Source organism: Setaria viridis, chromosome 4 (assembly GCF_005286985.2).
Source record: "Setaria viridis chromosome 4, Setaria_viridis_v4.0, whole genome shotgun sequence".
Lineage (NCBI taxonomy): Eukaryota > Viridiplantae > Streptophyta > Magnoliopsida > Poales > Poaceae > Setaria > Setaria viridis.
In genome coordinates, this window is record NC_048266.2 from 4,523,170 (window position 1) to 4,550,988 (window position 27,819).

Here is a 27,819-nt window from a genome sequence, read left to right on the forward strand (position 1 = left end):
GAGGCCCCTAAAGAAAATAAAAATTGCAAATAAGATCCTGGAACCTCTGCCGCCGGACAGGGAGGGAGCTGGCGGAATCGCCGCCGGACACTCCACTTGCCTCCGATTCGCCCTTTTCTCCCTGCCTCCACTGTAGCAAGGGGAATGGAGAAGAAGCTGACCCCACCACTTGAGTGGGTCCACCTGCACTGGGCCATGCCATGCCGCCGTCGGTGAGGTTCAGATAATCCGGAACCGACACGGCCTAGAATATTGCCCGTACCATGATCCGATGCCGATCCATGCAGGCAAGTACATGCACGGAGACTAAACAAAAGCAGTTTATGACCTGGTTTGGTTGGTTTGCTTATTTTTAAGCACCCGTCACATCGAATGTTTAGATACTAATTAGGAGTATTAAACGTAGACTATTTACAAAATCCATTACATAAGTAGAGGCTAAACGGCGAGACGAATCTATTAAGCCTAATTAGTCCATGATTTGACAATGTGTTGCTACAGTAAACATTTGCTAATGATGGATTAATTAGGCTTAATAGGTTCGTCTCGCTGTTTAGCCTCCACTTATGTAATGGGTTTTGTAAATAGCCTACGTTTAATACTCCTAATTAGTATCTAAACATTGATGTGACACTTGCTTAAAAATAAGCAAAGGGAACCAAACGCCCCCTATGTCCTGCTGGGACGCCAGAAAATCTGACCGCCGTTGGACCTCTACTCTTTGACCTTAGGTGCCCTGGTGTTGGTGGGTAGAAACTGTAGGAAAAGTCAGAGGCCTGCACCCTGTACTGCACGGACTGAGCCGGTCAAACAACTCTGTCCTGGCCGGCGCCCGGGCTCATCGACGAGTGGTCCGTGTCCGGGAGGAAATCCAGTGGCGACGCGGCACCCACCCGCTCCGTTCCAAAGCTTCCGAGGATTTTGTTTTCCGGCCTGGCGTAGGGAGCTGATGCCTCATGCGGTGATGCCGACCCAGCCGGATCCTCGAGATCGTAGGCGAGAACGCGGTCGTTTTCCGGGGTCGTTGCCGTCCATACTCGCTTTGATTGGTACCGCCACAGCTGTCCAATCGGAATGTTCTTCCACACACAGTGCACTCGATCGAAAGCTGGTAGCAGAGGTGTTTGGATACCCTCTCTAAACTTTAAGCACCCGTTACATCGGATATTTGGATATTTGATACTAATTAGAAGTATTAAATATAATTAAATTACAAAACTAATTGCACAGATGGAGTCTAATTCGTAAGACGAATCTATTAAGCCTAATTAGTCCATGATTTGACAATGTGGTGCTATAGTAACTATTTGCTAATGATGAATTAATTAGCCTTAATAGATTCGTCTCGCGAATTAGACTCCATCTGTGCAATTAGTTTTGTAATTAGCTTATATTTAGTTCTCTTAATTAGCATCCGAACATCCGATATGACCCTGCTAAAGTTTAGCACCTCATATCAAACACCTCTAGATACGCAGATATTTGCCACGGCCCGTTTGAGCTCAACATGGTAGTGGTGTAATCACCAATCAGCCATGTTCACTGTTCACCGCCGGTGGTGTGAGAGAAACATTCTGAAAGGAACGTGCATGTGTCGTGTGTGTGGAGGTTAAAGCAGCAGCATCTGCCGTGACTGAAAGGTGCCTCGGCAGTTTTTGTGCCGCCACCGTGGACCAGGCGCCGTACCTGGTGTCCTGGTCTTCGCGCGCCGCGCAGACAGGGAGAGCCCCCACGAATCTTCCCGTCCAGGCTCCTGGGCGGCGCGCGGCGGCTCTCGAGCGCCGTAATCAATTGCCGACACGCGCGTCATTGGCCAGCGCCGACGAGCGGACGAGGAGACCCCATGTACGATGGCGTGGCGTCGTCGTCGTCCACGGCTCGCGCCATCCCCACGGCCGAACCCGAACCGAACCGGCCGGCCCACCCCACCCCGTCCCACGTCCCACCGCCACCGCCTATCGCTTTCCGCGAGACGGGCAGGGCAGGCACGGCAACGGCAGGCCCCCCGTGTCCGCCGCCCGTCCCGTCCACCGCGCCGGCCAGGTCGCCAATCCCCGCGCGGCACCGCAACGTGCGCCCGTCGACGTCAGCCAGCCCAACGCCGTCGCCCCTGGCTGTGGCTGGTGGGTGTGGCTGCCTCCTCATCCTTTGCCGCCACCGCCGGCAGGTGACACGAGGAGGGCCACTCCAGGGGGGCCGAGGCGTGATAAGAGATGCTAATTGCTAAAGCTGGTTTGTGCAAATCATTGCTGCTTCTTTCAGCCAAACACATATGGCCCGGTATGGCACCGGCAGCATGCAGAGATTCACTCGGGAGCGTCGCAAAGGCCTGGTTTGGAACACGTGAATTTTATCCCCCCATTTTAAGATCAAATTATTTGTAATTTGAAAGTCCTTCGCGAAATTCGAACGTTCCGAACAGGTCAGAGATTCGATCGCAACACCTGCCAATTTCCAAATTCAAATAGCACTTCCACTTCGAAGAGCAAACTATCCGTAACCTGAAAAATTCCCGCGAAATTCCAACGTTCCAAACAGGTCCGAGATTCAGTCGCGATTGCAACAACACCTGTCGGTTTCCAAATTCAAACTCTACTGCCAGTTCAAGAGCAAGGTATTCATAATTTAATTCAAACTCTACTGCCAGTTCAAGAGCAAGGTATTCATAATTTGAAAATTCCCACGAAAGTCCAACGTTCCAAACAGGCCCGAGGTTCGGATCACAACAGCTGTTGGTTTCCACTTCCAAATTCAAATGGCACCATGGAATCAGAAACACGAAACAAGCAAAAGATTCATGAAGCTCTTGTCGATCTTGCTTGCCGGGTATCTTTTTTTTTTCTTTACACACATCTTTATGTGAAGGGGAGAGGAGGTACATAGCCGTCTTTTGCTTAGCTACATGCCCGCACACACTGACACGCACCGGCCGGTCTGTGTCTCCTGCTACTTGCTCGAGCCGTCGCCGTCCGTCGCCGTCGCCTCCGGCCCAAACAGCACCCAGGTCGCGCACGACCCTAGGCTCCTCCTGCCTACTACTTCCCGCCCTGACGGGTGACGGCGACGTCGCGGCTCCATTATTGGCCACCTCCGAGCTCATCCGCATTCCACCGAACACCTTGCGTTGCGTCCGCCCACGCCCATCCGTTTTGGCCTGGCGCTACCTCCGGTTGCTTGCTTACTGCTACTACTGACTGGCTAGCTAGCTAGCTACTCCTCTGGTGAGTAGTTGTTGCCTAAGGACTAGAGACTAGTAGATGGAGGAGGAGGAGGAGGAGGAGAGAAGACAAAATCAGCGCGCTTTACTCGTCGTCGGAGGTGTCCGGGGTGGGCTCCCGGTTGAGGTCGGGGTTCTTGGCGCGGCGGCGGTGGGAGTGGGTCGACAGCGGCGGTGGCGGAGGAGCGCCGCCGCCGAGGCCGACGCCGCAGTGGAGCGCGTCGACGCGGGCGCCGACCTCGGCGGCCTTCTTCCGGATGGCGGCGGCGGTGAGCCCCGCGCCACCGCCGCCGCCGTCCTTGTGGCCCTCGGGGCGGTCGGCCACCGCGGCTCCGTCGAGCTGGTCGGGGAAGTTGAGCCGCGCGGAGCGGCCGCGGAGGTAGAACACGGCGGTGTCGTAGGCCCGCGCCGCCGCGACGGCGGTGGAGTAGGACCCGAGCCAGATCCGCGACCGCTTGTTTGGCTCCCGGATCTCCGCCACCCACTTGCCCCACTTCCGCATCCGCACGCCGCGGTACTGCCTCCCTCCAACGCCTCCGCCGCGCGCGTGCCCTCCGACACCCCCGCCCGCTGCACCGGTGCCCGCCGCCACCGTCGCCGCGGCCGGCCCCGCGGCGGGGGCGGCCGGCGCCGGCTGGGGCGGCGGGTAGAAGGCTGTGGCTTCCCTCTCCATCCCCCGATTCGGCAGCAGCTCGCTGTCGCAGTGGCCGCCGCCGTGTGGGGCGCTCGCTCGCTCGCTGCTCCTTCTACTGGTCTCTCTCCCCTCTGACCTCCCCCCCCTCCCTCTCTCTTCTCCTGCGCCTATGAGCGGTGGGGTCTATAAATAGGAGGGGATTAGGCCTGCGGCCAGGTGGGGATTAGCGTGGGGGCGTGTGAGTTGGTGGGAGGGCGATTAGGGCGTGCCGCCGTGCCGGCCGGGGATTTTTCGCGGGGGCGAGTCGGTGCGCGCTCCTGTGTGGCGGTGTGGCGAGAGGCGACAGGGACGGCCGGCGCGGGGCTTGTGAGTGTGACCATGAGCTTATCGCCAGGGATGTTTAGCGGGAGTAAACTACTCGATCGTTAGGTTTGGGTGTGACGGGTGCGGTCATTAGTGCGCCCGAAATAATTGGTGGTCGGCGGCGCGCACTCGAATGGAAACGGATGCCCTCTCTGTGTCTATCTCTATCTCTATCGGAGTGATGAGTTGCGAGACGACGCGTATGATTTCTTTCGCCGTGTACTTGTATGTCCATTGATGTAACGTAGATACCCTCTCCCTCTCCCTCTCTCTTTCTCTGTCAAAGTGAACTGGCCTGGCCTGGCTGCGAGAGGCACGCTCGCTCGCTCGCCCGGTTCTGAACGCCGCAAAAAAGGTAGCTACGAGGACGGCGGCGGCGGCTCCAGTCCCAGTCCGTCCAGCGGCGACGGCAACGCGGCGTGCACCGAATCTGGCATGGCATGGCCGGGGCCCCCCCGCCGCCGCCGCTGGCTGGTGGCGCAACGGGTCCTGGAGACTGGAGTCTCCTCGCTTAATCGCGTCGCGCCTAAGCGAGCGACGCGATCAATCAGTCGTCTAGCCCACACCCCTCGCGCGACCCCCACGACTGCGACCGTCTTAGAGCCAGGCCGAGCCAGGCCGCCGACGGGCCGGTGCGCCGTGCGTCTCCCGTGCCAGCAGCACCACGTGTCGCGCCGCCAGGGGCGACAGGCAACGGATGGACGGACGGACCGTATGGACCGGGAGCAGGCGTGCAGGTAGGGGCGAGGCCGAAACGGTGCCGCGGCGACCGACGAGGACGGGACAGCTAGCGCGCGCCGACATGCGCGGGAGGGCGGCGGCCACGTGGCGGGCGCCGCGGCCGGCGACGCGGACAGCCGAGCGAAGTGGTGGTGTGGAGACTGGAGGGAGAACGGTGGGGGGAGGAGGAGAGAGGCCGGGGGCACGGGGCGTCCCCGTGCGCCCGTGTCGCGTAGCGCGGGCCCCGCCCCCGGACTGACAAGGCGGGTGGGGGCGACCGCGACGCCGTTGTTATCCGCTTCGGTCCGGGATGCCGATGCCACCGCTGCCGCCCCGCGCGCAGGGGCCCGCCTGCCATGCCCCTGCCGCCGTGGCGCCGGCCCTTGGATTTCTTCTCTTTCTCCTCGTCAACGCGGCCGGGGCGGCGGGCGGTTTGGGATTTTGTCTGGCGCGCGGCCTTGAGCGGCCGGAGTTGGCCGGTGGCCGGCGGGCGGCTGGGGTCATGCTCTGCACTACACCGCTTGGCCAGTGCAGTGCACACTGCACAGGGGGCCTGCTCGGGGAATGCGGCGAGTAGGACGGGGAGGATGGATGCATCGAGCGACTGGGGTGTCACCGTCAGTGTGTGTGACGCTGGCCAGTGAAGCTGTGAAGGCGATTCACCGGTTTGGCCGTTTGCTACTGGGGCTTCGTGTCGGTGAACGGGGCCTGTGCTTCCTGACGGTTCCTTCCTCCGCCCAGGTGTTCGGTGGCAGCGTGGACAGCGGATGACGGAACCACGTTCGTGGCACTGTGGCAGGTCTCTAGTATAGTAGTACTGGTACGTGATTTCTTTTCTTTCGACCGGCATGGTTTTTTTTTTTTTTTACTTTCTGGTGTTTCCCAAGGAGAAAGACGGTGCGAAGTTGTTGCAAACAGATTACTAGATTATGCCAGGAAAAGTTAGGACAGAAAAGTCATCATCAGTTATATAAGGAGAACATCACATGGATGCCAAGAAAACAGCAAACAAAGTAGATTCTCTTCAGCTTAATTCTTAGAGTCTGTTTGGATACACCTTTCTAAAGATTAGAAGTCCACTTTTAGGACTTGTGCATCCAAACATGGGTCCTAAAAGTGCACTTCTAAATTTTAGGAGGACCATTTTCATTAGGAGGGTTAAGGGGTACTAAGGGCCTGATTGGATACACCCTCCTAAACATTAGGAGTCCACTTTTAGGATACTTTTAGGACTTGTGCATCCAAACATGGGTCCTAAAAGTGCACTCCTAAACTTTAGGAGGGCTATTTTCATTAGGAGGGCTAAGGGGTACTAATGGATTCTATTTCTCCTAAAAGTGGTCCCCAAGTCCCCCTTTACCCCTATTGCCCTCACATGCATTAATGACGTGAACAGTGCAAGGGTAGTTTAGAGGAGTAATTGGAGGGTAAAAATAACATTTTCCCTCTAAGGTCCTAAAGATTAGTAGTCCATCCAAACAGCCCTGTACTAAACTTTAGGACTAGCAATTTGAGGGTCCTAAACTTTAGTACACTACTAAACTTTAGGAGTTTGTATCCAAACAGGGCCTAATGGATCCTATTTCTCCTAAAAGTGGTCCCCAAGTCCCCCTTTACCCCTATTGCCCTCGCATGCATTAATGACTTGAACAGAGCAGGGTAGTTTAGAGGAGTAATTGAGAGGTAAAAATGATATTTTCCTTCTAAAATCCTAAAGATTAATAGTCCATCCAAACAGCCATGTACTAAACTTTAGGACTAGCAATTTGAGAGTCCTAAACTTTAGTACACTACTAAACTTTAGAAATTTGTATCAAACAGGACCTTAATCACTAATCACTGAGTACAGCCACATAAGTGCATTTGCAGCCATGCACTTTTTTATGGTATGTATCCATCAGGTTTTCAATGAGTTTGTGAAAAGCAATCATCCTTTGCTGCAGCAGATGCCAGACGCCAGTACGCCACCCACCGAACTGAACTTCATGGGCCCATGCGTTCTTCATGATCGAACATCCGCTGCCACCCACTGACCCACTCAACTCAAACAGAAAGTCAAACAGCTTATGGTTGGGGAAGTTCCAGATCGAGTATCTTGTATCTTTCCCGTATCACGGCCTTGGATCTCCCAATCCAGTCATCCCTGAATCACGTTGTTGTCCCAAAGTTGCAGCATGAGTATCAGGGATGGCTAATCTTCGTCAGATTTGGATGTTGCGTGTCATGGGGCGTCGGACAAGGGCCGATGGGTCCATTAAAAGAGATAGAACTAGTAAGATCAGATCGGATCGTTAGGGTAAGATAAGATTACATTATGATGTTAGGCTCGTTGGTTAGGTTCAGCCGGCTCTGTATCAACAGAGGCACGGCAGTCATTTGGGAATCAATCAAGAAAAGGCAAAGAAACTCCCCTCTCCAACTCCAACCTTAGTCTCCCTCTGAGCCGACTCCGTCCGGCCGGTGTTTACCCTAACGATCATAGGATCATAACATTGCAACCTCTCAAAAGCTCGCTCAAGAAACACAAAGGATGCAGATAAACAAATCCTCCCTCTTTAACGGGACTTTGTAGCCTGAAGAAATGTATCCCTTGTACAACATTTTAACAACACAAGAGCAACTCCAGTAGACCCTCCAAATAGACCACTATTCTAAATTTAGAGAGTCAAGTCAAAAAAATGCACTTCAGCGGATCCTCTACTCTGCTCCTTATTTTGGGGAGGCCTCCAAATTTCCCCCTCGACCCTCCATTTCTTGGGAGACCCCTATCCATACAGGCTATTGCTGGAGTTGGAGACACTTTTATGGTTCTTAAAAAAATTGAGAGAACCCCATTTAATTTTTAGGAGCTTTGGTTTGTGCTATTGCTGGAGTTGCTCTAAGAGAGTACAGGACAAAATGTCAATACACTGGACCTATTTTATAACTGGAGTACCTTTTGGAAACAGGCTCCAGCCCCTTCTTGTATTGAAAGCCAAAATAAGAAGAAGAAAAAGTGGATATAAGTCTGAAAATACAGACGACTGGTTTGCAGCCAATTGCTCTTCAGTACTCTGCAGGGGAAAAAATTGTTGGGAAAGAAAGGCTTGCAAAGAGATGGACTGCAGTTTATGGGTTTTCAGATCCTTGCCCCCATTGTTCTTCAAGTGACGAAAGATGTTTGGAGTTTCTTATCAGTTTTTATACATTGAAGAATCACTACAGCCTAACATAACATTACTTAAGCTTCAAAATTCAGTTTTTTTGTAAGCATGGATCCTGAAGTTAGCACTTAGCAGGCGCATAAAACAGAGGCATCAGACTTTCTGTTAATTACTCGCATATAACACAGAGGGAAGCCGCTCTGTCTCATATCCACAGTTTCCATTCTAGCACTGCCCTAATGAACTAAAAGCATGGATTCTCACAATCACATGATCATTTTCTATAACGAAACTGGGAAAATGTGTTCAGCTTTCAAAAGTTTTGGTGGTGAATGAACTTATACACAGAGAAATCAATAGTTGGATACTCTCCAACCTCCATGCTCTTTTGTTCAGAAGGAAATAATTGAGCATGGTTCCTGGCGATCTCTTTGAATAGCATGGGCTTCAATTGCCAAAATTAACAAATAGCAGGAGTTAATGTTGTTTCTAAAATAAGTGCTTGGAGAAAAAAAGAGCAGATACAATGATGGCATGACAATTATGATGGTTAGCATCTACAAAATTTGGAGCATGTGCAACAATGCTAATAGAGGTGAGAAGTAACGAGAAGAAAGTCTGGGGAAAGTCCCAAGCCCTTGAAAGTTGAAAGCACTGAAGTGCCAACAGAACAGAAACCACCTGAACAGGGTTTGCAAATCAACTGTGATAACCCTCTCTTTACAGGTAAAAGTTTCAAGGAACAATGGCTGAATTATTTGACAAAATAGTACATCCTCGAAAAGAAGAGCTCCACTCTTAAGTAGAATAGCAGTGAGCGAAGCAATCATGCATCGGTATGGCATATGGGAAGTTAGTTCTTCACATTTGGATGCTCTTTCCCCAACACAGTCTGGATGCATCTCCTTGGCTAGGAACAATTCACCATCCCACCTCAAATTCAAACTAGCTTTAAGTCCATTGCGTTTAAGACGTGCATAGCACGTTTTTCATTAAGAAGAAGAGAAGTTTGAACATGTACAACCATGATACACGACCACGCAAAAATGGAAAAAAAAACTTGCTCAGGGATGTAAACCACAAACTGAAAAAGAAACACCACCACCTAAGGTATTCTAAGGCGCATCAACAAGCGGAGTCCTTGGACTGGTGGGACTGGTGGAAGCAGTGGCCAAGGCAGTTCCAAAGGACCGCTGGCGGGCTTTCAACGGTGTTTGCATCCACATCATGTGGAATCTTTGGAAGGAACGGAATAGGAGGATTTTTTAAAACGAGGCTCAGCCACCACTCCATGTTGCGCAACGCGTCAAGGAGGATCTAGAACAGAGAAGGGGAGCCTTTGGAGGGCATATCTCTTAACTTTTGTGGTGTCTTTTCTCCCTTTGTGTTTGACCTGTCATTCTAGACAAGGGGTTGAGTAGCACCTGGGCGCTGTTGGGGGTTAGCCCCTGTTGCTTTCTTTGTACATAAACTCAGAAGAGCTCCTGCCAGTTTGCTTCAAAAAATAAAAAACTTTCATTCTGAAACCTGAGTGGAATGCACAGGAAAACAAATGGACCTTCCAGCAGCATACAAGGTGGAGAAATTTTATCTGTTCCAATGACTGCTTGAAAACTTCACACTAGCTTTCTTCAATTCTACGGACATACTTGCAATGATGTGTAATCACTAAAGTGAACAAATTTAGTCTGCCTCCATGCTCAAAAATAAAAACCAAAGAGGTGGACTAATTCAATTTAGTTGCCAAATATCTGTGCCACAGAGAGCACATAGTGAGTGAAACAAGCTGGTCCAATATTCATGATCCAGTTAATTTTCTAGGGAATACAATCTAGTTGCTAGTTCTACAATAGTTTGCTAACTGATACATGATCAATTGATCATTTCAGATGTACAGAAAACAAAAGAAATGTATCCATCTAAGTGTTTACTGATTACCTGTTAACACCCATGTGTTCCTCAATCCTCACAAGTAACCATCCTCTTCCTCGTCATCACTACTCCAAAACATGCTATCTCCCTTCAATTCAACTCCAAATATACCATCTGTAATATCCTCATCAGCAAATGCAGATATTGCCGCAGCCCCATGCAAACTGGTTCTCATTCCAACAATATCATCAACAACATCGTCCAAGTCACTGGTATCCCAATCCAATCTGAACTCCTCACCCTGCTCATCTTCCTGATCTTCTCCGAACTCTGGAAATGTACAACTCCTCAGCATCTCCTCATCAACCTCACCATTCTCGACACGGTCCCATGGCAACCAAATGTCAGCAACCTTGCCAAGCATGCGGCACCCGTCCCCTACCACCACAGTCCTCAGGTCGGCGGCGCGTGCGTTCCGCACCGTATCGGTAAAATCAGAGTCGTCAGAGACCAGCACCATCCAGTCGACGCCACAGGCCAGACAGTGCTTCACCTGGCGCTTGAGCGCGTGGTCCGCGGCCTGCGGCTTGTCGGAGACGGTGCGGACTTGGACGCCCGCGCGACGGAGCTCGGAGGCGAGCCCGTATCCGACCTTGGGGGTGAGGAGCTCCCGTGCGGCGTCCTCGTACTTGGTGTTGCCGGTGATGAACCTCTCGCGGTACTTCTGCCGCTTTTTGCCCTTGAGGGAGCGGAGGCGGGAGAGCTTCTTGTTGCGCTCCCGCTCGTGGAGCTGGCGGAAATGGCGGGTTAGGTCCGGGCGGGTGGGGAAACGACGGCCGCAGACGGCGCACGAGTAGGGCACGGAAGGGGCGGCGCTCCCCGCGCGCTCAGCGCGGTCCAGGGCGCGGCGGTCGCGGCGCTCGGCGGCGACCCAGGCGGGAAGGTGGGAGAAGGCGTGGCGATTGGCGAAGGCAGAGATGGAGACGACGCGGCCCAGGAGGGAGGCGGCGGCGATGAGGGAAGTCGCCGCCGGGAACGGCGGCCCGCGCGGGGGCTTGTTGTCGAGGTCCCACAGGACTACAACCGTCGGGGACCGCGCCGTCCACACTCCGTCCTGCCCGCGAACCATCTCGACGTCCACCGATGCGGACGGGTTCTCTGCTTCGGCCGCCGCCGCAGCCGAGGGGCGTCGGGTGCGGAGGGGGAGGTGGGGGTGGGATTGTTGGGTGCGGTGGATCCGGAAGGGATGGAAAGGGGCGGGGTTGGGCAGGAGGTGGAGGAAGGGAAGGGCAAGCGGCATGGCGTCGCCGGCGCCGGCGGGAAGAGGCGCGCTCGGGGAGGCAGTGCTCGGATTTTGCTGGCGAGTGAACTGATGGATAGAAAGACTGAAAAGAGAGTGAAGAGCGAAGACGGCGGATGCTTGAAATGAAGAATACGGGATAATCTTTTCATTTTTCCCTTTTGCTGTTCTGTGAGAAATTCTTTATATTCTTCTTTTTTCAAGATATATTTGTTATGGTTTTCATGCAGTTTTTTTTTATGAAACGTTTTCATGCAGGTTCGAAATCTCATGGAAATTACGCACTAATTTGTGAGATTCCGGTACCACTTGATATCGTGGCTACTAAAATCTATTAATATTCTAGTAATTGGTTAAAAAAACTTCCATTCACTTTAAAATTAAAAACAAGCTAACATACTTCTATATTTATATCCATTATTTATGTCATTATGGATATGTTAATCTAAAATCCCAAAACACCCTATATCCATATCTATTTATAAATTATCATCATTATCATTAAGGGAAAAAACCTAAAATACCTCTATATCTATTAGAAATCACCTGCCACTTCTGATATGAAAATAAAATGCCTTTATACGTTCACTCCCATCAGCCCATCACCAGGATATCATTTTGTTGTTGCCAAAAAAAAAAATAGCTTAGCATGAAAAATCTCATGACAGGCTGGTCGCAATCAATGATGTTACTAACTCAGCATTTAGTTGTTAGAATTACAAATATAAGTGTTATTTTAGCCTTCAAATTTTAGCCTTTCCATATATACTCCGTAGGTGCTATTCAAAAAAGATAGGAGTTAAACATTAATTGATTAACATGCTCCTCACATTCACTAGCTCAGCCATAGCGCTAGCGTTACATGGTACTTGGATTCTTGGAATACAGCTTACATCTGACAGAAGTTTGACAACTAACACTACACTAGTTGCTTCAACAGCCCTCCATCTAGGCTTCATGATAGAGATGGTAATTTAGAAAGCAAAATACACTGTAGTTTTGTGTGGGTTACGTCAAAACACCAACACCAGGCACCGCCTCTCCCCGCAGTTCAGAGTACTTGGTCGCATAATAAGGGCCCTTCGACCTTCAGCATCATGTTTCATGTCCCTCAGCACTCAGAACCAGTCGTGAGTTGGATCAGTTCTGGAGATTTTGGCAACTTCCTTCGAGACACATGCCCATTACTTGTGTATTTCCATGTATCGCTCGAGGCATAGGAGGACCTACTTCCTAAGTAAGGAGGCTATTACCACATATTGCACATATCTCGGCAGGCCCCGTTGGCCCATTCCAAAAATATAGCGAGTTTCTCAATTTTCAAAGAGCGCACAGCAGCTGAGGTTAGCATGTCAAACACATCATTTTCCCCACTAATAATCTAAAATTTGGATGCAGCTTCAAAAGGAACTACCAAAGAAATACTCAGGTACCAGAGATACATCCTCTTAGCTTCTATGCCACCTAAGAAGATGTGGTGAGTGATCTCCTCATTGCAACAAAACAGGCAAGACTTATCACCCACCTCCTTTCACTTGGCTCGATTATCCCTAAAGGTTCATTTTTACTCCCTCAATTCTCTTGTGATAGACATATTTATTTGAAAAATTCTCTTCCTCTTAATAGTTGTCTTGGATCTGACGCGTGGTCCTTTATTCTTCCACGTGAAATTGGCTACATGGGCATCAAGAAGTCTCGCTCTTAATGAATTGCTTGTTTACGTGAAATAGCTAATGGTATGATTAAGGGGATGTTTGATCCTGGAGCTAAAGTTTAGTCCGTGTCACATCGGATATTCGGATGTTAATTAGGAGAACTAAACATGAGCTAATTACAAAACTAATTGCAGAACCCCTAGGCTAAATCACGAGACGAATCTATTAAGCCTAATTAATCCATCATTAGCGAATGTTTACTGTAGCACCATATTGTCAAATCATGAACTAATTAGGCTTAATAGATTCGTCTCGCGATTTAGCCTAGGGGTTGTGAAATTGGTTTGTAATTAGCCTATGTTTAATACTCCTAATTAGTGTCCAAACATTCGATGTGACAGGGGCTAAAGTTTAGCTCGGGGATCCAAACACCCCCTAAATGGATGATAAGCAGGATTGCTTTTCTAGCTTGCTCACTGCGCCAAAGTGAAATATGATTATCAAAAGAGAATGGAGGAAGTAGAATAGCCACAGGAAGACATGGACCCAAGGGGAAGTCATTACTTAATTGTTCAGTTTTGCTCCATATGACCTCCCTTTTGTTATCAGTATGGAGGAAGTTTGTGAAATATTGTCACTCAATGGTGATGCGTTCCTTCTAGCTTTATGATGTATAATATATATGATGTATAATATATAAATACTAGACATTATGGATTGCTTCCTATATTTCCTTCTTCTTCTCTGTATGTGTGCCTCCATGCCTATGTTGCAAATATCTTTGGATTGTGAACCTATCATCATTTTGACTAATACTTTTTGACTAAATTCTTTATATTGGGCATATTGGATTGCTGTTATTTCAAGTTTCGTTAATTCTGCAGCATAGCTACCAATGGAGTCAGACACTAACAAACAGTAACAATAGATCTTTGTTCTCTGAGCAGATATTGCTGAGGCACCAAGGAAAGAATACCCCGACTTATCATTGTCTGCTGTCTGACAAAATATTCAACGGTGAGCTATAATGTCTCTTAGTATTTGGAAAACAATGAGTTCGTAAATAGCATAAAAAGTGGAGAACTATCATGATCTGCTTGTCTTACTCTAGAAAACATATCTACATTCTTCTGATCGTTAGGCCTTTTTTATCATCTGTATCCTTATCATGTTTAGCACTAGCCATTATTTGACTCTGTCGGTAATTCGTTTTTAAATTATTACTATATACCTGATGTTTGTGCCAAGTTTGTGAGGAATATATCATTTATTTCATGCATTACTGAACTCCCTTTACTAAAGACTAATGTGCGAGATCTTATCTTTACTGATGCGAGCTGCCAAGAACAGGGGAGAGCTGAAGCCTATGGTTACTGCACTGCAAAAAAGCTTTCACGAGAATTTCTAATGCACACCGTTGTAACAGAACCTACTAGTTTGTATGGGTGAACATGAACATGTTTTAGATGCCAAGATATAAAGTGAGTTTGACTGGCTAGTTTATTAATTAGCATGACTATTGTTCAACTATTACAACGGCATAACTCTGAACTTAAATATTTGAGTTTGAAGGGTTTTCAGCGTACGATGTTTTTTAACTGAAAAGTAGTGTAGTTTTCGCAAAGAAAAATAATGCATATGACATTAGATGTTCTATGTTTGGGAGACCATGTAATGTATTTTTTGTGTGCTACTGTTACTTGTGATTTTTTTGGATTGCTCCTTGCTATTTTGACTCCTCGGAGATTTATGATGTTTCCAAATTGCTTTTATTGGCTCATGTAATAATGCAGCGTTACTCAGGTTACAATAACCTGAAATATCCTAAGTTATCTTACCATCAGTTGCAGCATATTCAGTTGCACATGAGCTTAGGGAACGCGCAACATTGGCACACACAGTGTATATAGCGCCTCTTCGTAAGTTTAGTTTTATTGTGCCAATGATGAATTTAACTTGAATTTTGCCGACTACTCAAATGTTCTACAGTATAGCATGGAGTAGTATTTTGATAGCGCGAAATATTTCAAGCATACCATGGATTGTCAACTAAACATATGCAGCATTTAACTTGAAGCGCATCATTTTGTTTCACGTCTTCGAACTTCAACTCTCTCAGAGATCGGCAGTAGGTTGTCATTTTCCTAAGCTATCATTTTATGAGGATTGAGCGTGGCTCAGTAGGTTGTAGCTCAACTTCACTTCCCCGGCTCACTCAGAGATCGGCAGCGATGCTCTGCTAAGAGTCGTGGATCTAGGATGGTCATCCACAAACTGTCGAGCTAGCCATGAACATGTAAACAAGTGTTGGGGGACGACATATTAAATCGGGTCCCGACTTTTTTGTGTTTTAAGGCTGAGTATTAGTTTTATGGTAGCACAAGAGGTAAAATTGTGCTGGACAAATATGCAACACATCCAACACTAAGGTCCGGATCTGCCTTGCGCAGTAGGGAGATTCTCGAAATTTCACTAGTCGGGTATGTTCTATGCACAATTGCCTTGATTCTAGTCCCTAACTTTAATATAGAGAGTATGCTTGGTTTTTTTTTACAAAAATGATAACTTTGCCATTTAATGAGGTAGATTTTATTTTTATAATGTGAATGCAAAACATTTGGCTAGTCCACATCTAGTAGGTACAAAATGACAACTCTATAACAAACCGGGTTCGAGTTCTCGAACTCTTTGAGAGATAATATGCTTTATTTTTTTTATAATAGAAATGATAAGAACTCTACTATTTAATTAAGTATAAAGTTTTATCATAAAGTAGACTCAAAAGCGTGTCCCTAACCCATATCTTGGCACTTAGCATGCGCAAGGGACAACAATAAGAGTATGCTTGGTTGCGTGCCACTGCCAACCATGTCAATCGTGGCGCCGCCAGAGTTTGTGGCGGAGAAAAAGATGCCGCAAGGGACAACAATAAGGGTATGCTTAGTTGCAGGCCACTGCTAGCCACGTCAACCGTGGCGCCGCCAGAGTTTGTTGTGGAGAAAAAAGACGTCACAAATGTGGCGAGAATTGATGCCCGACATCACTTTTTTTTGTGTGGTGTGCCTAAATCTGCTAATCAATCTAACATGTGCTTCAATCGGTGTGCAGCCATAGTTACGCTGTGGCGTAACGATGTATGACGTGCAACCAAGCACACCCTAAAGGTGTATGCTAGCAAAACTCTTTGTATTCTTTTTAGAGAAAAAACTAACATATTCTCGTAAATATCACTCAACATTTTATTTGGCTCTCGTAAATCTCACTCAACATTTTATTGCCAAATGTACGAAGTACATTACTCTAGGCTATATTTTCCTCTAAGCATACTTGATATTTTATGCTCGCTGAGAAAAATAAAGCACCCGAGTACAGTGAAAATTTTGACAAGAGAAAAAGACGAACGCATTTGTTTTGCCTTCCATAAATAAAAAAACCGTAAAAGCTCACGCTTTACCAACTCCTACCGGCCGCGGACCGCGGCGCACCGTTGTTATCTGACGCAGTCTCGCGCCCACCCCCTTCACACCAAGTTCCCCACGCCAAGCTAGCCGCCTCTGCTGCAACTCGGCCCCACAACAGTTGGACCCACTGATCAGTGACTGTGGATACGCCCAAACCCGGTACTACACCCCGCCACGGCAGCTGGCGCCACGAGGTTGACCACACCGGTAGCCGGTAGGCTGCCAGCCCCACAGGCCACAGGGTCACGAGCCGCTCATTTCAAAACAAAACGCCTCCTCCCCTCTCTTACCCTCCTCGGCTTCACCTCTCTCCCCTCCCCCTCCTCTCCCCCACCAAATCCTTGTTCATTTTTTTTTAATCTAAGCGACTCCGCGCCCAACTCGCGTGGGAGGGCGGGAGAGCGCGCGCGGGGGGCTAGGGTTTCCGCGGGCGATGGAAGCGGCGGCGGCGGCGGCGGCGGCCTCTTCCGCGTCGGCCTCGGCGTCCGCAGGCCGGTCGCGCCCATCCACCAGCGCCGCGCAGGTCTGCCCCTCCTCCCCTCCCGCGGTGCTGAGGTTCCGTGCGCGCGGGCCGGCGGGTGGCTCGCGTCTTGGGTCGGCGGGGCAATGCGGGTAGGATTTCGTGGTCGATGCTGCGGCGATCGATCGGTTCGGGGGAATTTGGGTGGAGATCTGACGCGCTTGTGGGGAGCTGAGGTGCGGGCGTCGGATTTCGAGGCGGAGCTTTTGGCTGCCAGCTTCGTTTGTGCGACTGTGCGTGTGGGCTCCGCTGGGGACGTTTTGGTATCTGCGGCGGCGGTAGGTGGGGTTGTCACGGTGCTTATTTCCGTGAGACGACTTGGATTTTCTTTCGTGTTATTTTCAGAGACCGGACAGTGTAATTGTCAACATTTGGGCTGTTCTGTTGTACTGCATTTCACAAAAAGTAGGAACCAGAGTAGCCACATTACATTGAACTTGATCCTGGAGTCCGCATTCTGTCTATGCGGTTGTATTGTTATTTTTACCCAGTGATGTTTATATGGATTCTGAACTCTGAAGGTTTTATGAATTTATGGCAATTTTTGTACATAGAAGGGAATTCTGGGGTGCAACCATTGTATTCCTTGTGGAGATACTACAAACAGCACAATAAGCACTACAATATAAAAGTTCTTCTCATGTTCTTAAACAGTATTCATTTCTCCATGGTTACCCTGACATCATATGCTAATCAGCCACTGCAATGCCATTATTTATTAAAACTTTCTTATGAGATACTCCCTCCGTTCCAAAATGTAATAGGTTTTAGTTTATCCAAAGCCAATCTTCTCTAACTTTGACCAAGTTTGTAGAAAAATATTTTAGGACCTACAATACCAAATAAATGCATTATCAAGACATATCTCATTGTGGATGTTATGAAACTGATTTAATACTGTAGATATGTTGGTGCACATTCTATAAACTTGGTCAAAGTTAGAGAAGTTTGACTTAGGACAAACTAAAACCGCTTACATTTTGGAACGGAGGGAGTAGAAGCAAAATATTCTTTTTTTTTTGTTGCAATAGCGCACAGTTCTTCCAAATTTTGGTGCAATTGATTTGTTTCAATCTTGTATGTCCAATCCATTTATGCCATTCTTATTTAAAGAAGTAAAATGATCATGATACACGTCTTAATATCTTACTCATATCAGAATGCACGATGCAGAACTAATTTTTGCTTAAGATTTCATGTAAACAATGTTGCTTACACAAAAGATGTGAATGTTGAATTGCTGGCAAAGCTAGCCTTATTCAAGAATGAAGTTACTTTTTATTACTAGTATATGTAAACTTTGGATCTGAAATCGAAACATTCTTGGGCTCAAGGAGGAGTGTATGTCTAAATTTTGTTCATCTACTGAATGTATCAAGTCAATTCAGTAATGCAGAACTTAGGGATTTGGTATGTATGCGTTTCTTTGGATAATTTGTTTTCTCTGCTGCGCATTTGCTCTTTTCCCCTATCCTAACTTTTGTCTTGGCTGTGCTAGACGGTTAATAATTAATTCTAAAGTGATTATCCACCTTTTCTGTTGTATGCAATTCTTATTAAGAATGTAAATATTGGAACTATGCACATAGAGAACTAATTATTGGGTTCTGATAGTGATCATGTTTTTGGCCTTGAGCTGATAGTGAGTTTTGTACTACATCCGTTGTGATAAAGTTTCTTGCTTTTGCTTTTCTTAGGTTACCAGTATTACGGCTGTGGGAGCTGAAGAAGAAAATGCTGCCTCCCCCTATGTTTTATCTGTAATTGATTCATTAAAGAAGAGGATTACGTCAGACCGTTTAACTTACATCAAGGTTCTTGAAGTTGCATGTTTGTCTTTTTCCCCCTGAATATTTGTATCTGATATTTATGTTGCTGATTTCCTTTTCGTTATGATCTTTTGCAGAATAGGTTAGGGGAGAACAAGGGTAACCTCAGCACATTTACACAGAGGACTTACAATTTGTCAAAAAGCAAGCCAATTAATACATTAAAGGGTACTGATTTAGCATCAAATTTGCTCACAAAAAGGCAAGATGATGCGCTATGCACCCTGCATAGTGCTGATATTTGTCCTGCTGACAAAGATGGCAGCAGTTTTCAAGATGAAAGTCTTTTCTCCTCATCGAATGCCATTTTGGGTGGAAATCTCAGTGCAAAGAATTCTATTCGACCAATTAAACTACCAGAAGTGCCAAAGCTTCCACCTTATACAACATGGATATTTTTGGACAGGTCAGTTCATAATCCTAGGCTTCTCTCAACTTCCCTAATACCCTGCGTACCCTAACTAGGTGCTGTAAATAGAATGTGGCTATACACTGTATAAAACATTTACCAATATCATTTTATGTCATGTGTGCTTTTCTGATTGTATTTCGAGGACAAGTAATCTGGCAGAAATATATTTGCAGTAATGCTTTTATAAGATTCATTTCTGACTATACATTTCGGAAATAGTATGTTACAATATGTTGGCCTGATATTGTTTATGGTTGTATCCTTGCCAGATTATGAGAATAGGATATTTAATGGTAGTATTGACTTCAAAATTTCTACTGGTTGATTCAAATCTGCTGCTGTTACTTTTGTTATACTGGCTCAAGTGACAGTTCTAGTGGAAGTGTATGTTCTATTGAAATCACTAGTTAAATGGTTTTTCATCTAAATGTTAATTGAATTTTCAATTTTCTTATGGGGTAACCATTTTTTTTCCGATAAAGGATATACCCTGCTTTTAAAAAGCCAATAAAGGTTTCAGTACAGTCAACAGGATGCTGGGGACTCCAGCTTACAACTAGGAACAGAAACATACGGGTACAGCCAAAATCACTACGACACTACTAATATTTGAGAGGAGTAGCATCATTGTCCGCTACAGGAAATCTTCAACTTTCGTTCTGTCCTCCAGGCTCGCCCGGAACCCCACCATCCATGTTTTAATCCTGTCTTCATATTCATCCAGTCGCCCTATGTCAGCAGCTTGCAATAGTGCCCGCCATCTCTGGAGACAAGAAGAAATTGTGAAAAACACCTCATTAGTCGATTCGGGGAAGCACTTGTCGATCGCCATCTTATTTCTAGTTGTCCAGAGCACCCACACAACAACCGAAAAAGTAAATAGCTTAAGACCATAGTTTCTACACCCCAAAGGAATCCAATTTTCAAAGAAATCCCCCATATCGTTAGGAGCCCTATCCCACCCCAAGGCTTCTTTGAAACAAGCCCAGACAAACCTAGCCAGCGAGCACTGAAAGAATATGTGATCCACGTCTTCCAACACCCCACATAAAATGCAATTTGGATTGCCTTTCCAGTTCTTCTGTTTCAACGCCGCCCCTGTTTGTATCCTGTTTTGAGAGGCAAGCCAGATGAAGACTTTGAGCTTCAGGGGCATCTTGTTTTTCCACAATTTCTCCATGCTTCTATTCCTTACACCTCTGAAGGCAAGCATTCTGTACATGGACCTGGTTGTATATCTTCCAGATTTCTCTAGCACCCATACAATCTTATGAGGTAACCATTAGTTCTAGTGGAAGTGTATGTTCCACTGCAACTAATAGTTAAATGGTTTTTTCATCTATTTGTTGGTTGATGTTTCGATTTTCTTATGGGGCAACCATTGTTTTCATTTCATATTAAGCCAGCCTCTTGCAAGACGTAATGATCGCATGTTTGTTGCATGAAAGCTGAAGTTAGAGTCTTTTGAGTAATCTGGATATTTGTCTGGTAGGTTTGACTGCCTTCTACTATTCTTTTTAAGTTGTTGAATGTCTTGCATATTGGTAAATTGACAACTTACATGGCCTATGTCAAAAGGAATAATTTCATTTTGGTTCCTCATCCTCTTGTTCGGAACTGCAAAATATCTTTGCCTGGGAGTGTGGATCAACACGGAGCAGAGACAGCGACACAGTGAGTGCTGCATCTCATCCTCAAGGCGTTGGATGCAGTGTTATTGCGCCAACCCCGTTGCCACTGCCTCTGTGGCCATGCTGCGTTGCTCTTGTGGCCACTGTTGCATCTGCGTTGTGCAGCTCCAAGCTCACTCTGCCTCTGTGACTGCTGCAGTGAGGGTTGGAGAGAGTGGGCTGCGGGCAGTAGTAAAGGGTTTGGTTGAAAGCATGCTTTGAATAGAATCCTTTGCTGATATAGATTCTATGCAGTGTGCTAAGTGCAAGAATAGTTGTTTTCCCTTGGTCTGAAAAAGGATGCAAACATGTATGCATGAGGTCACAATTCATTTTTTTTGGTGCAAGGTTAAGGTTTCATGGTTTCTTGAGATGTAATATTTTTTGGGGTTTCATACAGGAACCAGAGGATGTCGGAAGATCAATCTGTACTTGGTCGGCGGAGGATTTACTATGATGCCAGTTGTGGTGAAGCACTAATTTGCAGTGATAGCGAAGAGGAAGGCATTGACGATGAGGAGGAGAAGAAGGAATTTAAACATTCAGAAGATTGTATTATTCGGTAAGGAAGCTTGATTTATTCCTTTTTTCCTTTAGCATTGGTGCGCATTTCCTTATGTTTAAATTATGCACTAATTTGTGAGTGACGGATGTGATGATTTTACAAACATTGTAATGAATGAATGCTGTTGCGCTTGCATTTCTTTAAGGTAAAAGTTACATTTGTCTTTTTGAGAAGGAATACGTTAAAGTGCGTGATTATATCATACACATATGAATATAATAGATTATAAAGTATGGCATCTCCAAGCGATTACATGGAGTTTAAAGCATGATTACATGTTTGCAATAATGTATTTACACATTTAAGTGATTTACTCAGCAATGTCACTCATGGCTTACTATCACTTCATAAAATGTAGCAAAGAGAGCTAATTTGGTGGCAATTGAAAAAACACATCATCAAAAATTCATTTCGGGATTATTTGGGTACCCCTGCACACTGGTGCAGGAGTAGAAAGGCCGATCCAAGTTATTGCTAGCGCACTATTTGTTTCTCTACAGGGTTTTTGAATTCCTTTTCATGTACACAAAAAATTACATGATGATATTTTAAATCTTTTATATTTTTTTACTACGTACGGTGTACCGCACTAAAATGAGACAATATCTTGGTGATTTGTACATTGTGGCCTATGTGCATTGTTTTTACAACCAGTCAGGGACCATCCACTGAGAAAATTGCTGACTTATCTGGCTTATCAGCGGACTGCTTGTTTAAGACCCCTAGATATACCTTGGATCATTCTTTCTCAATAACAACATGCACTGATCGGATGGATATGTACTGCCAAGCAACTAAACATTTGTCTGGTCAATTGGAGTGTAGAGATGATTATATGACTGCGATTATATATGCACTCATGTTTAACATCAACAGAATTAAATTTATTAGCATTACTAAGTTTTAACATTGTAAGCACACTCAATTGTAACTTAAATACTTAATCTACATGATACCCAGTTTACAACTTTGCCAATAAACTTTAGTAAGTAAACAGAAGTAGATGTTTGGCCAGTTAAAAAGGAAAAAAACTGATCAATTCTGAAAACTGTTGACCAGTTGAAAAACAGGGCAGCTTAATCTGTCAGTTATAGAAGCATCTAAGGGTCACTGTGAATTAAATTGGTTGCTATTAGTATTTTATCTCTTGCCATGTTTTGGGAGTTCAAGTACCAGATATATCTATAGTAGATCCAGCTGATCGGTGTCCTAACATTCTTTAGGTACATGCGCATTAGAGTTGGACAATCTGTTACCATGTATTAGTTGCTAAGGCTGCCATGAGTCATGGCTGGGATCAATCTAGAATCATGTTAAGTTTGATTTTGGAAGCAGCCTTTGTTCTAGCATATTGTTCTTTTATATAAAATATGAATTTATCTTGTTCAGAAGGATAGATAACAATAGTTTATGGATTCTGCTATATGCTTGTTTTCCACATGCTTAGTGATATCTAATAAACTGCTCTTTTGCTTTTTTATAGGATGACTGTTCAAGAATGTGGCATGTCAGATGCTGTACTGCATACGCTGGCTCAACATCTTGATAGGGCTACTGATGACATAAAGGTTGGTTTTATTTTATATGACTAGGAATCTCGTGTCTGCTTAAGGTTTATTGGCCCTTCCTTTTCGAATTCATCTACCATACCTGACATATAAAAGCATGCATCCTATTTTACAGGCCAGGTATGAGATCCTGCAAGGTGAGAAAACTCAGGATTCTTGTAAGAAAGTGATTGAGCATAATGCCAAAGTGGAAGATTTGTACGGTGACAAAGACTTGGATGCAGCATTGGATTCCTTTGACAATCTCTTCTGTCGACGATGTCTAGTACGCTCAACTGTCAACTTCTATATCTTATTTTCTTGGACCCGTATGCTGATGAAACACTGCTGCTCTTTGGTGATGCTGACAGGTTTTCGATTGCAAGCTACACGGGTGTTCTCAAGATTTAGTGTTTCCTGTAAGTTTTCTCCTGTTTAAAGAGTTATTTCTAAAATTTATCTTTGTCTGATTTCTGTCTTCTTTATACAGACAGAAAAACAGCCAGCTTGTAGTGGCATTGCTGATGGTGCATCCTGTGGTAAATATTGCTATAAGGTTTGTATTTTTATGCGAGCGACTTTCAAAAAAGGCTTGTGTAGCGTAACAATTTAGCCTTCTGAATCCTGAAATATAAGTGCACAATTTTGCTATGTTATTTATTTTGTTGTGCATATTTTTTGCAGGCCTCTGAACCGGATTCTGTAGCTGGAATTGATCACATGCTTATTGATGGTGAGGAGCCATCTCACTCATCAGGCAATGCAATGAACCAGCCAGGCACAAATAGGAAAAAGAACGGCTCCAGTGGAAGGAAGACTAAATCTCAGCAAAGTGAAACCTCTTCAACTGCAATGGCTGTCTCAGAAAGCAGTGACTCAGAAGTACATCCAATAAGCAATAAATCTCCGCAGCCCTCCCCTAGTCCCTCCAAAGTTAAAATTGGTCCAAAAGGCGGAATCAGAAAGATAACAAATAGAAGAATCGCCGAGAGAATTCTTATGAGTGTGAAAAAAGGACAAAGGGAAATGGCATCATCAGATTCTAATTCTGTTAGTGGCTCCCCTTTGGCAAGGGACATGAAGCTTAGGTCTAATACACGAAACGGAAATAAGGAATCATTTGTATCTTCTCAACAGAATTCTCCAAGTACAAGAAGTACCAGAAAGAAGAGTACACCTCAAATTGGGAATAGCTCAGCTTCTGCTGAAGCTCAGAATGATTCAATGGAGGAAGATGGTTATGATAGTTCAAGGAAAGAAGAATTCGTTGATGAGAATATATGCAAGCAAGAGGATAGCTTTAGATCCTGGAAGCCAATCGAGCAGGGACTTCTGGTGAAAGGATTAGAGATTTTTGGGAGGAACAGGTTTGCTCTTTCTCCTAACAACTCCAGATAGCTCATTGTTGTATCAGAGTGGTGTTCCATGTGTAAGGAAATAAGGAAGTTTGATGCCTCTTAATCTCCAAACTTCTTGAAACTCCTCTTTTCCTTCACCTTGGGACTTGAGACTGCATATAAAATCTTGGATATCTTTCTACTGTAATTGTAAAAAACAATTTAATCTTGTTTAACCTGATCTGAATAGTCACATTGAACCCATGGTTTGTCTTTCACGCAGTTGTTTAATTGCTCGGAACCTTCTTGGTGGAATGAAGACATGCAGAGATGTTTTTCAGTATATGAATTATATTGAAAACAGCAGCGCGTCTGGAACTCTTAGTGTTGTTGATTCTCTTGTTAAAGGATATATAAAGGTTGGATTCACTGTGACCCTCATTTATTGATACGTACAGTCCAGTTAGTAACTGAATTTGGTGTTGTCTGTGTTGATATCCCAGGGTAACGAGTTGCGCACGAGGTCAAGGTTTTTCAGAAGGCGAGGTAAAGTCCGTCGCTTGAAGTACACCTGGAAATCTGCAGGTTACCATTCTATAAGGAAAAGGATTACAGAAAGGAAGGATCAGCCCTGTCGACAATATAATCCTTGCGGTTGTCAATCTGCATGTGGGAAGCAGTGTCCATGTCTCACAAATGCGACATGCTGTGAGAAATATTGCGGGTTAGTACCTATTTTCCTTTGCATCAACTTATATATTAGCATGCATAAATTTCTATGTGCATGCAGTATATTCTTGATACATTTTGTATGGATTTTTGCTTAGTTATACTGACCATGCAGCATTATCTATTATGGCTTTACTTGCCTTTTGCTGGTACCAGAAATATTTTATCTTTTCTGCCAGTCTTTTTGTTTAGTACGTAAATGTTTCTATTCTAGCCATATAGTAGGCAGACTCTAAATCAGGAATGGTCGCCATTCTGGTTAGTAGTGGTGTCGCTTATGAGAAAAACTGTAGTATATGTCCCTAGAGTAAATGAATATTATTTTTTTCCAGATACTGCCCTTTGAGTCTATCATATTACCATACCACCCTTTGACTCTAGGAACATTTGAGTTCACAGATATTGTGGGGTCATTTGGATTGTTGCCTGGAGCTGCCCTGCCAATTTCTTTTTGTGTTGACCATGCGTCCATGCTCAGGTGTGGCTGTTTGGATTGACGCCAACACTTGGCTCACCCAAGCTCTTGTTGGTCTTCACACAGTCGATTCATGCCAATGTGCAGGAGAGATGTGGGTGGTGGGATCCTGCCATTTATTTGGCTAACCAACCTTTTGGCAGGGCAGGCACAGGCACAGGCACATTCCAAACGAGCCCTACCTGTGCTACTTTGCTGACTGTTTCTTAGTTCGAGATTTTTTTTAGTTTTGATTGGGAAGGAAATTAGCATGTGGTTCAACATGTCCCATTCCTTTTTTGAAAGCTTATTGCCTCTCTTACGCACTGCAGGTGTTCCAAAATTTGCAAGAACCGTTTTCGAGGTTGTCATTGTGCAAAGAGTCAGTGTCGCAGCCGCCAATGTCCGTGTTTTGCTGCTGACAGGGAATGTGATCCTGATGTTTGCAGAAACTGCTGGGTTGGGTATGTATTTGAAATCTGATAAATCCTTGGGGGATTTTGTTTGGTGGTCATGATTATCATCTGTAGTGATACCTCCAAATTGTTTGTTCTCCAATCACGCTTTGGTCATTTACATTTATATTTTCTAACCTACAGGTGTGGTGACGGTACGTTGGGAGTTCCAAACCAGAGGGGAGATAATTATGAATGTCGGAACATGAAACTGCTTCTTAAACAACAACAACGGGTAAAAAGTTTTGCTTTGATAATAAACCCATGCTATTGTCATTTTGGTTATAATTCCATTGAGATGATAAATGATTTGTCTATCCTTATGGCCATTGTTCAAGAAAAAAGAACCGCAATCCTTTTACAGGAGACTCTTGAGTTTAGCATTTTTCAAACTTTATGTGGTACATTGTAAATACGATTTACACGCGATTTGAGTGCAAAGGTCTAAATCTATCTTCAGTTTCTGAATGGACGTATATTAAGAGGCACATCCCACTAAAATATTGTTACATTGCGACATGTCTCACTGCATTTTACATTAGAAATTTGACCTTTCCATTTTGATAAATATTTGATCAAAGGTATACTTGTGTTACCTTCTCAGGTCTTACTTGGAAGATCCGATGTTTCTGGCTGGGGAGCATTCCTGAAGGTAAAACTATTCATCTGATCTTTTCCGTCCTTCCCTTTATCCCACTAATGTCTTTTGTTAAATCTTCAGAATAGTGTCAACAAACATGAATATCTTGGCGAGTACACTGGGGAACTAATCTCCCACAAGGAAGCAGATAAGCGTGGAAAGATCTACGATCGTGAGAATTCATCGTTCCTTTTCAATCTGAACAATGAGGTAAGCCTGCATAATTTATCCTCTGCAAGCATTCAGTTATGATATACTTGGCTGACCACCTGATCAAACCAGCCCTGTATTGTGCCTTTGTGATGACTGAATTTTTCAACTGCTTTAAGTCTGGTTTGTCCAGCATCCTGCCCATCTGCCACATACTGAATTGTACTATTTGAATGCAGTTTGTTCTTGATGCGTACAGAATGGGTGACAAGCTGAAATTTGCCAACCATTCCCCTGACCCGAATTGCTATGCCAAGGTTATAATGGTAGCTGGCGATCATAGAGTGGGCATATTTGCCAAAGAAAGAATCCTCGCCGGTGAAGAGTTGTTCTACGATTACCGCTACGAGCCTGATAGAGCCCCTGCTTGGGCCCGAAAGCCTGAGGATTCCCGAGGAAAGGATGACGGGCAACCATCCAATGGGCGCGCAAAGAAGCTCGCCCAAAACACCAGAGGCTGATTCTGATTCTTTCATTGGAGTGCCAAAAAATTTGGCAGCCATTCAAGCTGATGGGAATTTGTCATTCGATAGGCCCTTGATTTATTTGAATCCATTGTCGCTATAACTCAACTGTTTCATGGGTTAATCAGACTTCTCCATGGCAGTGGCAGCTGGTCCTGCCATCCTTAGAATTAGGTGGCGGGTGACTGATCTGCTGATGCAACATAAGTGGACTAATAGGTTGACGAGTACGGTCCTTTAGAGCCTGATTCTTTTGGAGTATGATTAAAGTGTTTACTGTATCCGCAAGATAAAAGGGAGAGACTGACAAATGTTTACCACGTCTAGGTTTAGTGTGAATTTTTGGTTAGTTGGAAGTGCATGAGTTATCAGCTAGTTATTGACCAAATTGCATTGATTGGGCCTACAAGCAGTACAAATGTCCAATTTTATACCCCATATATTAGCAATACATAATCTGCACTCCAAGTCTCCAACCCAAAAGGAAAATGTGAGTTCATGTTGGACTTTATCTCCAAACAATAATCTTCATTGGACTTGTCATGGATGCTTACATGACCCTAGTATATTAGCTGAAGTTTAAGTGAGCGAGGGATTGATGAGCTCGAGCACACCCGCTTGA

At 45.3% G+C, this 27,819-nt stretch overlaps 3 protein-coding genes across 5 annotated transcripts; 1 reads left to right on the plus strand and 2 right to left on the minus strand.

Moving 5' to 3' along the window:
* Positions 1-2,794: 2,794 nt before the first annotated feature.
* Positions 2,795-4,351, minus strand: LOC117851379 (ethylene-responsive transcription factor ERF008). Its single transcript, XM_034733187.2, has one exon. The coding sequence runs from the start codon at positions 3,888-3,890 to the stop codon at positions 3,303-3,305; it is 588 nt and encodes a 195-aa protein (XP_034589078.1). The 5' UTR covers positions 3,891-4,351; the 3' UTR covers positions 2,795-3,302.
* A 4,686-nt stretch (positions 4,352-9,037) lies between these two features.
* LOC117854268 (uncharacterized) lies at positions 9,038-11,369 on the minus strand. Of its 3 annotated transcripts, none has more exons than XM_034736573.2 (2): positions 10,016-11,369; positions 9,038-9,561 (listed from the first exon to the last, which is right to left on the minus strand). In XM_034736573.2, the coding sequence occupies exon 1, from the start codon at positions 11,247-11,249 to the stop codon at positions 10,044-10,046; it is 1,206 nt and encodes a 401-aa protein (XP_034592464.1). In that variant the 5' UTR covers positions 11,250-11,369; the 3' UTR covers positions 9,038-9,561; positions 10,016-10,043. The 3 variants fall into 3 exon arrangements, with proteins under 3 accessions (XP_034592464.1, XP_034592462.1, XP_034592465.1); XM_034736571.2 differs by having other exon boundaries at positions 9,038-9,572; XM_034736574.2 differs by lacking the exon at positions 9,038-9,561 and adding an exon at positions 9,785-9,828.
* Positions 11,370-16,660: 5,291 nt separating this feature from the next.
* On the plus strand, positions 16,661-27,606 carry LOC117852666 (histone-lysine N-methyltransferase EZ1). Its single transcript, XM_034734858.2, has 16 exons — positions 16,661-16,888; positions 18,583-18,699; positions 18,792-19,120; positions 21,197-21,358; positions 22,845-22,929; positions 23,045-23,194; positions 23,280-23,327; positions 23,399-23,464; positions 23,593-24,275; positions 24,529-24,664; positions 24,749-24,969; positions 25,761-25,892; positions 26,028-26,118; positions 26,488-26,535; positions 26,605-26,733; positions 26,913-27,606. The coding sequence occupies exons 1-16, from the start codon at positions 16,799-16,801 to the stop codon at positions 27,192-27,194; spliced, it is 2,769 nt and encodes a 922-aa protein (XP_034590749.1). The 5' UTR covers positions 16,661-16,798; the 3' UTR covers positions 27,195-27,606.
* The last annotated feature ends 213 nt before the right edge of the window (positions 27,607-27,819 follow it).

Excerpts from the sequence above, each read along its gene's own strand:
- LOC117854268 (XM_034736573.2), bottom strand. The coding sequence starts at position 11,249 with ATGCCGCTTGCCCTTCCCTTCCTCCACCTCCTGCCCAACCCCGCCCCT.
- LOC117851379 (XM_034733187.2), bottom strand. The coding sequence starts at position 3,890 with ATGGAGAGGGAAGCCACAGCCTTCTACCCGCCGCCCCAGCCGGCGCCG.
- LOC117852666 (XM_034734858.2), top strand. The coding sequence starts at position 16,799 with ATGGAAGCGGCGGCGGCGGCGGCGGCGGCCTCTTCCGCGTCGGCCTCG. Across the intron at positions 24,665-24,748 it reads TTGTTAAAGGATATATAAAG|GGTAACGAGTTGCGCACGAG; the intron begins GTTGGATTCACT and ends TTGATATCCCAG. Across the intron at positions 26,119-26,487 it reads TTCTTAAACAACAACAACGG|GTCTTACTTGGAAGATCCGA; the intron begins GTAAAAAGTTTT and ends TTACCTTCTCAG.